Consider the following 9,032-nt stretch of genomic DNA (forward strand, 5'->3'; position numbering starts at 1 on the left):
ACCCCCTCCCCATTACAGGTATAATCTCGATGCCCGCCTCGCAGCCCTTGGGCCCTCTTGCCGGATCGCCAGTCATATCTTCACCCAGCACTTTGGGGCCACCTGTTCCTGCAGCTGCCGGAGCACAGCCTTGACCCTTGAACCTTGGCTGTTGACGTTGCCTGAAGCACTGAGGGCCTTGCCACACCGTCACCATAATCCCTCCTCCCTCCTCCCTCCTCCCTCCTCCTCCTCCTCCTCCTCCTCCTGGTCTGTGCATTTCCTGGAGGAGGCAGGAGGCAGGCCAGAGACTAAGCTCCAATTGTTTGTGGATCGTTAACACATTTATTTTTGTTCAGTGCAAAAACAAAATGACAGACACCTGCAAAATGAATACTATTTAGGTTTGCAGACTGTTAATGGCATTGGTTTTCTGTGTAATTAACTGCTGGACTGCAGAGACCTGTCCTGTCCTGTCCTGTCTCGATCAGCAATGTAGCTGCTCTCTTTTTGTGACACTAGGTTTTTAGAATACCTGGCCTCTGTTATTGCAGAGTGCTATGGAGAAAAAAAACAAAAAAAAAGTTTATTTTATATGTTCGTTACAACCCAGCCCTGAAACTATTGGTGCGCTTACTGAAACTGATGCTTGAGCAGGACTAGACATTAGTTGAGACTTTACTCCTCCCCACTCTCGAGAGGATCAGTGAGGGGGATTTACAAATGAGCTTCACGGTATTTAAACTCCCTTAAGTGTTATAATGAGAACCTTTCCCTCTACCAGCACCTCTCACCAGTCTAAAGATGATGATAATAAAAGGAATACATTTTTCTGATACTGTGTTGCTGTGAACTGCTTTTTTAAAAAATTTACCCTTTTGCAGGATGTTGTGGGCATTATTATCAGCACCAGATTCTATTGCCTATCCGTAACTGCCCTGGAGAAGGTGGTGGAGGTGAGCAATCGTTTTGTAAGGCTGTAGTCTGTATACTGTAGGTACACCCACCATGCAGTTCAGGATGGAATTCCAGGATTTTGATCCAGCGACAGTGAAGAAATGGCGATATATTTCTACATCAGAATGTTATGTGGCTTTGGAGGGAGTTCATAAGTGTTGGTGTTCCCACGTATCTGCTGCCCTTGTCCTCCTAGATGGTGAAGGTCACGTGTTTGGAAGGGGCTATTGAAGGAGCTTGTGTGAATTTCTGAAGTAGATGAGACAGACTCCTACTATTGTGTGTTGGTGGTGAAGTGACCAAATACTGAAGGTGTGAATAAAGCAACTGCTTTGTCCTGGTTGGTGTGGAGCTTTTTCACATTTGTTGGAGCAACACTTATCCTTGAGTTTGGATAGGGAAAGACTTCCATCCCAACTACTCTGTTGTCCCTTCATACAACATAGAACTTTGTTAGGCTGACTCATTCAAAAGGATCAGATTTTGAGGCAGGGTGCCTGAGACCATGTCATCGTTTTAAGAAATACAAGTTTGATTTAATAAAGAGAATTTTCTTGTTGGATGTTATAGGATTTGGTTTAAAATGTCAGACTAACCAATAAGGCAAATATAGAAACACCGAAAGTGGGAACAGGCGTAGGCCATTTGGCCCTTCAAGTTAGGAGGGTTTCTCAAAAGCACGTATACATTTCCATTGTATCTACAGCAGTGATGGCCAATTTGACCCAATTTCTCTGTGCTGCCATTCGTGTCTCAAAGTTCTCCGTAATGCATCTTACCCTACCAATCTATGCTCCTGTTCCTTTCTCCATTTGTGTTTAACTTTCCCTTAAACTAAGGCGGGGTCCTAGCAGCTAGGATGTGTTTGGCGTTCTCTTCCTGTTCTGAATGTTGGCCTCCCTGCAGATATATCAGAAGTTAGCATTCAGACTTGGTGAAATGGCAATCTATCAGGACTGAAGGTGAAACCAAAAACACATTGCGTCCTGATCAGCAAGTGCTGATGACGCTGTGCTAGTTGCCTATACGAAATGTAGCTACAGATACTTGTGGACTGTCTTTCCCATGCATGTAACTAGTACACCCTGACTATAGGCATCAAAAAACAATTGTGGTCATGGGACAAGGGGTTGCATCTTCAATCTTGCTAAATTACCTCTCACTAGAAGTAGTTAGCAAATTTTGCTTTCTTGGTACAGATCTTTATCCGTGCATGGGACAGCAGCTATAATCTTTTGCTAACCCTCAGAATGCTCGTGGAAAAACCTAATTTGTCCAATAGGATGTGGACAACTTACAGGTAATTCTGCTGTAACATGTGTTTCGTCAACACAAACTGGTTGTAATGCGATTGATGAATAGTGGGCACTGTTTTGATAACGTGGACTTTGTGCTGTACAGGTATAGTGATTTCCTCTCGCGTGAGGTCACACAAGAATGCAACTATCATGTTAAAGAAGAACTTCCTGTATACCTGTTAAGATGCTCAATTATTCGTGACTCTTTATGGGTACACTCTGGCAAAAGAGTAGCATGACAAGGCAGTCCTTCCAAACGCCAAGCTCCCAAATTTGTTAGCAATGATGTAGACAGAGGGACCTGAGGGTTCAGGTACACAATTCTTTGAAGTTTGCGTCACGTATAGACAGGCTGGTTAGAAAGGCATTCAGCATGCTTGCCTTCGTTGCTTAGTCCTTTGAGAAGTCATACTGAGGTTGTACAGGACTTTGACACCTCTCCTGGAACACTGTTTCCAGTTCTGGTTGCCCAATTATAGGAAGGAAACTATTAAGCTGGTGAGGGTTTAGAAGAGCTTTACCAGGATGTTGCTGAGTTTGGAAGGTTTGAGTTTTAAGGAAAGGTCGGGACTGTTTTCACTGGAGTGTGGGAGGTAGATGGGTGATCTTATTGAAGATTATAAAATAATGAAGGGTATAGATAGGGTTAATAGTTGTCTTTTCCCTAGGATGGGGGATTTCAAGACTAGGGGACACATTTTTAAGGCGAGAAGTGGAAGATTTTAAAAAAGACATGAGGGACAATATTTTGCACAGAAGGTGGTTCACATGTGGAATGAACTTCCTGAAGAAGTGGTGGATGTTTAAGACACATTTGGAGAAGTATATGAACAGGAAAGGTTTGGAAGGATATGAGCCAAGAACAGGCAGGTGAGACTAGTTTAGTTTGGGATTATGTTCAGCATAGACTGTTTGGACCAAACGGTCGTTTCTGTGCTGTATGACTCTATGACTTATCAAACTGAGATGATTTTGTTGGCTTGGCCACATTCATAGGAAGGAAGATGGTCACACACATACACAGCTTCATGAGTAGCGCTTGTGTGAACCTGCCTCTTCAGGATTAACTTCCTCAGCTATCAGCACTTCCACATTTCTTGTGGGTGGAATTGCGGCAGTGCAAAAACAAGGCAGCCATACTGTTGCCCTCGATCATTACCTGTGAAAGCAAGCTTTGGGTAAAGAGGCTTCTCCTGCTGTGCCTGTAGAGGGAGCAGTAGAAGTAACGATGCAGATCAATGATCATTTGATGGAAAATGCCACAGGTTTCAAATTTTAAGCAAATATAGGAAGAGGGAAGAGTGAGGGAGGTGAGGAAAATTGATGGTCTGTGATGGTACAGAGCAGGGCAGATTTAGTAAGAAAAGGGAGGTGGTCATGGAACAAGTGAAGACAAAAGATTGATGAGAGGAACCTAGAGTACTTTTATCTCAAGTAACGTGTTCAGACACTGACTTATTGTCATGTGTACCGAAATGCAGTGAAATGTTTTGTTTACGAGTGGTACAGGCAGATCACAACAAGCAAAGGATGTACAGATCAAAAAGACCTAGCGGCGTACAGGTTATGTTGCAGGTTACATTATTTGAGGCTATTCAACAGTCTGATAACGGCCAGGAAGAAGCTGTTCCTGAACCTGCTCCTACGCGTGTTCAAGCTTCTGCATCTTCGGCCTGATGGAAGAGGCTGTAGGGTGTGATGGGTCTTTGGTGGCCGCCTTTCCCTAGCAGTGAGCTGTGTAAATGGAGTCAGTGGATGGAAGTTTGGCCTCTCTGATGGTCTGGGCTGTGCACACCACCTTCTGTAGTTTCTTACAGCCCTGGGCAGAGCAGTTGCCGCACCAGCCCATTATGAACCCGCACAGTATGCTTTCAATGGTGCATCTGTAGAAGTTGGTGAGGGAGCTGATAGACATGTCAAATTTCCTGAGCCACCTGAGGAAGAAGAGGTGCTGTTGTGCCTTCTTCACTGTCATATCTACGTGGGAATTCCAGGACAGGTCGGTTAATGTCACACTCTCAACCTCAGTTCCGTTGATTGAAGATGGGGGTGTATTGTCCTCCTTTCTTCCTGAAGTCGATGATCAGTTCTTTAGTTTTGCCAGCATTGAGAGACAGGTTTTCATTGCACCATGTCACCAAACCCTCTGTCTCCCTTCTGTGGTTTGACTCGTTGATAGATCTCTGACCTACTACAGTGGTGTTGTCAGTGAACTTATAGGTGGCATTCATTCGGAATTTGGCCTCACAGTCGTGGGTGTACACAGACAGTACATTAGGGGGTTGAGGACACATCCTTGGGGGCGGGGGCTGCAGTGTTGAATGTTATTGTGGAGGAGGTGCAGTTACCTATCCTCATTGATTGCGGTCTGTGGGTCAGAAAGCTGGGATCCAGAACCAGACGGTGGAGCCGAGACCGAGGTCATGCAGTTTTGAGATCTGCCTGGAGGGGATAATGGTGTCGGAAGCGGAGCTGTAGTCGATAAGCAGGAGTCTGACGTAGGTGTCTTTGTTGTCCAGGGATGAGGGCAGGGCTAGGGATATGGCTTCCTCTGTGGACCTGTTACGTTGGTAAGCAAACTGTTGGGGATCGAGGCAGTTTGGAGACTGACCAGCGTCTCAAAGCACTTCATGATTATTGAAGTCAGAGCTATTGGGTGGTAGTCATTAAAGCACGCTGCATGCATTTTCTTGGGTACGGGAATGATGGTAGTCTTCTTGAAGCAGGTGGGGACTTTGGCTTGTAGGAGGGAGCAGTTGAAGATATCAATAAATACCTCCGCCAGCTGGTGCACAGGGAATCTGAGTGTTCAGCTTGGGACACCATCTGGGCCCATCGCTTTCCTTGGGTTGATTCCCAGGGAGACGGATCCACGATCTGAAGTGGTAACCAAGGGAACAGGTGTGTCTGGGGCTGTCGGAACAGGTGGTATTCTGTTCAAGCCCAGCATAGAAAGCGTTGAGCATGTCAGGGAGGGATGTGCCACTGTCCACTATCTTACACTGTTTCATTTTGTATCCCATAATGTCATTTAGGCCTTGCTATGGACGACGGGTGTGTGTTTGCTAGGTTTGAGCCTCTAATTTGGATTATGATACACGTCCAAGTCAGGTGAGAATTGAAGCCAGACCATCAGGCCCCCGAGGAAGGTAGCTGTACTAAAAGTGCTCTGTACACACTGGGAGTAACAGATTCCAGTAGTAGTTCTTATCTAAAAGAAATGAGGGCTTAATGGTGTGTAATTGTTGATTCAGAGGTTTGGAACATACCACTCTCCAATTCAGAAATTTTGACACAACTTTACTTCCCCACTTGTTGCTTTGACCTTGAACCATCATCTCTCTAACTGAGGCATGAGATTCAGATATATGTTGGGTTCTTTGTCTGATTTTCTTCTTCTTTTATGTGTTATGAAGCAGAGGTTGACTCCCTCTGGCTTAAACCGAAACCCCTAGAGAAGCTTGCCTCACCTCATAATCTGTTAAAGGAAGTGTGAGAAGTGGTAATAACCTGCCTCTCACCTCCCAATCCCAAGCTTGTAATGTGGCAAAGGGTGGTGGGAAATCAGAGGACTGTGAAGCTTACAAAGACCAACAGAGGGCAACAAAAAAATGAGAGGGAAGATTAAATAAGAGGGTAGTCTAGCCAGTCATCTAAAGGAGGACTGTGAGAACTTCTTTAGATGTATAAACGGCAAAAGTGGATATTGGACCGCTGGAATATGATACTGGAGAGATAGTAACAGGGAACAAGGAAATGGTTGAGGAACTGAATAATTACCTTACGTCAGTGTTCACAGTGGATGGCATGACTAATATCCCAAAAATTCAAGAGAGTTGGGGGCAGAGCTGAGTATGTTGGCCATCACCAAGGAGAAGGAGCTAGAAAAACTGAATGGCCTGAAGGTGGATAAATAAACTGGACCAGATGGACTACACCCCAGTGTTCGGAAGCAGAAAACTGAAGAGACGGTGGAGGCATAGATAGATGATTGGCTGTCTGGCAGAAAGCAGAGAATAGGGTTAAAAGGGTCTCTCTCAGGATGGCAGCTGGTGACAAGTGGTGTTCTGCAAAGGTCACTGTGGGAACACAGCTTTTCACTTTATACATCCGTGGAAATAGCTTTTCATTGGAAGGTAGTGGGGGTCTGGAATGCACTGCCTTGGAAGGTAGTTGAAGAGGGAAACCTCATAACATTTAAATAACTACTTGGATGAGCAACTGAAATGTCATTATATTCAAGACTACGCGAAAGTGGGACTCGTGTAGGTGGCAGTACGATTTTGGTTTGGAGTTGATGGGCAGAAGGGTTTCTTCTGCAGAGTATATTTTCCTGTCCTAATAGGGAAATCTCTCTATTCTCTTTACAAATTAATGCATTCTCTGTTCCTTCCATTTCCCTGATGCTGTGTTTTGATTACAGCTCAAATGGACAGGACTGTACCCTGGATTCGAAATCCTAAAAGAGTGGACTAGGCATTGAATTCATTACCTTTTCAAGCTCATAAAGAACAAGTTACCTGAGTTGTATAACAGCAGTCTGTCCAACAGCTGAAGGCAGTACTCTACTACAGTGTGACACCTTTCTTTATCTTAGTACAGCTGGCATGTGGTCATGGTGGAGGGGGTGAGTTTCTCACTTAAAACTGTATCCCTGAGGAACACTGCAGGACTGAGTAAACTGATTGCTTTCTGCATCCTCAATCAGCAGCCCCAGTACTCTCCATAAACTGGCTGGAGGCCACTCAGTCCCTGTAATTTATAACTTGCCACATGTACTTTCTGTTTGCTTCCTGTAGATAAATGACATGAACTTTACATTGTGCTTTCCATGAATTTAGTAACTCAAAAGTTGAAGTTCACTAAAGTAGGCAAAAGAGAAGCACTTGACCAGTGAAATAGCCTTGACACTATCATAACAACAGTGCTGAGAAGCATAGTGAGTTTGACAGCATCCGTGGGGAGAGAGAAAGTCAATGTTTCAAGCTAAATAAGATTCTTCCACAGAACTGAAGAAAACTTTTTAGTTTAGCTATACAAAAGTGTTAATCTAAATTCTGTCCTCAATTAAAGATTCATTCTGGTTAGACGGTTAGCTTAGTTGGCTGGTTTGCAATGCAGTGACAACAGAAAATAAGGGTTCAATTCCTGCAATGATTCCTAAGTCCACTTGAGCTTCAGATTTTGACAGTCTATGTTGTCTACTATTCTCACCACAGTGCAAAACCTTACCCTTTCTCATTCCATCTGTCACTTCTTTGCAGTCCGTGTTCAAATGCAACAAGAACCCGGACAACATCAGGCTTGGGCTGACAAGTGTCAAGTGACATTTATGTTACACAAATACCAGGCTATGACCATCAACAATAAGAGCCAATCTAACCACTGTCCCTTGAAGTTCCTTGGTGTTACCATCACTGAATCCCTCAATATCAACATCCTGGAGGCTACCATTGACCAGAAACTCACCTGGACTCACCACATAAACGCAATGGCTACAACAGCAGGTCAGAGGCTTTCTTGTTTGTTTTAATTCATTCACAGAATGAGTGTGTCACTGACCAGGCAGCATTTATTGCCCATCTCTAACTGCCCAGAGGGCAGTTAAGACTCAACCATATTGCTGTGGGTCTGGAGTCATATGTAGGCCAGACCAGGTAAGGATGGCAGTTTCCTTCCCTAAAGGACATTAGTGACCCAGATGTGTTATTCTGATAATCGACAATGGATTCATGGTAATCGTTAGGTTCTCAATTCCAGATATTTATTGAATTTAAATTCCACCATCTGCTGTGGCAGAATTTGAACCCAGGTCCCAGAATGTTATCTGGATTAACAGTCCAGTAATAACACCACTACCATCACCTCTCCTTAGGAATACTGCAGCAGGTAACTCACCTCCTGTCTCCCCAAAGCCTGTCCCACCATCTACAAGGCACAAGTCAGGAGTGTGATGGGATACGCCCCACTTGCCTGGATGGGGCAGCCCCAACGACACTCAAGAAGCTCGACTCCATCCAGGATGAAGCAGCTGCTTGATTGGCACCACATCCACAAACATCCCACTCCCTCCACCACCGACACTCAGTCGCAGCAGTGTGTACTGGCCACAGGATGCACTGCAGAAATTTACCAAAGATCCTCGGACAACACCTTCCAAACCCATAACCAATTCCATCTAGAAGGAAAAGGGCAGCAGATACATGGGAACACGACCCCTTGAAGTTCCCCACCGAGCCACTCACCATCCTGACTTGGAAATATATCACCATTCCATCACTGTTACCGGGTCAAAATCCTGGAATTCCCTCCCTCGGGACATTGTGGGTCAACCTACAGTACATGGACTGCAGTGGTCCTTGGAAGAGCAACTAGAGATGGGCAATAAATGCTTTTCTAGCCAGTGATGCCTATGTCCCCCAAATGAATAAAACTTTTTTTAAAACAGTCATTGCTGGACTACTAGCTCAAATTTATGTTCCTGTTGAATCCTTCAATTCCCCTAATGCACAACAATCTAATGTAAAAGTTTTGCGTTCCAGGAAAGAGCCTTTTGGCTTTGTACCTGTGCCAATTGAAAAATGAGCTTCCTCCTACTTTTGAATATTTGATCTGTAGCCCTGCAGGTTATAGTTCTTGAAGTGAATATCCAGACAGTTTTCAGATGAGTTTAGGGCTTTTCCTTCTAACGCCCCTTTCAGCTGTGATCTCCACAGCCCCATCACCCTCTGGATGAAAAAAAGCCTTTCCTGACCTCTGTGTCAAGTTTGTTTTCGGAGACCCTCATGGACTTGCTGC

The 9,032-nt window shown here is 44.6% G+C and overlaps 1 protein-coding gene across 5 annotated transcripts in view; it reads left to right on the forward strand.

Annotated features, from left to right (window-relative positions):
* Window positions 1–817, forward strand: part of zgc:86598 (STKc_CK2_alpha domain-containing protein) — an 86,961-nt gene extending 86,144 nt beyond the window's left edge. For all 5 annotated transcript variants that reach the window (XM_048523797.2, XM_048523790.2, XM_048523804.2 and 2 more), the window contains exon 13: window positions 19–817. In XM_048523797.2, coding sequence (XP_048379754.1) covers window positions 19–134 — 116 coding nt within the window. In that variant the 3' untranslated portion in view covers window positions 135–817. The remainder of the gene's footprint in view (window positions 1–18) is intronic.
* Window positions 818–9,032: the final 8,215 nt, after the last annotated feature.

The sequence above is a fragment of the Stegostoma tigrinum genome, chromosome 2, assembly GCF_030684315.1.
Source record: "Stegostoma tigrinum isolate sSteTig4 chromosome 2, sSteTig4.hap1, whole genome shotgun sequence".
Taxonomy (NCBI): domain Eukaryota; kingdom Metazoa; phylum Chordata; class Chondrichthyes; order Orectolobiformes; family Stegostomatidae; genus Stegostoma; species Stegostoma tigrinum.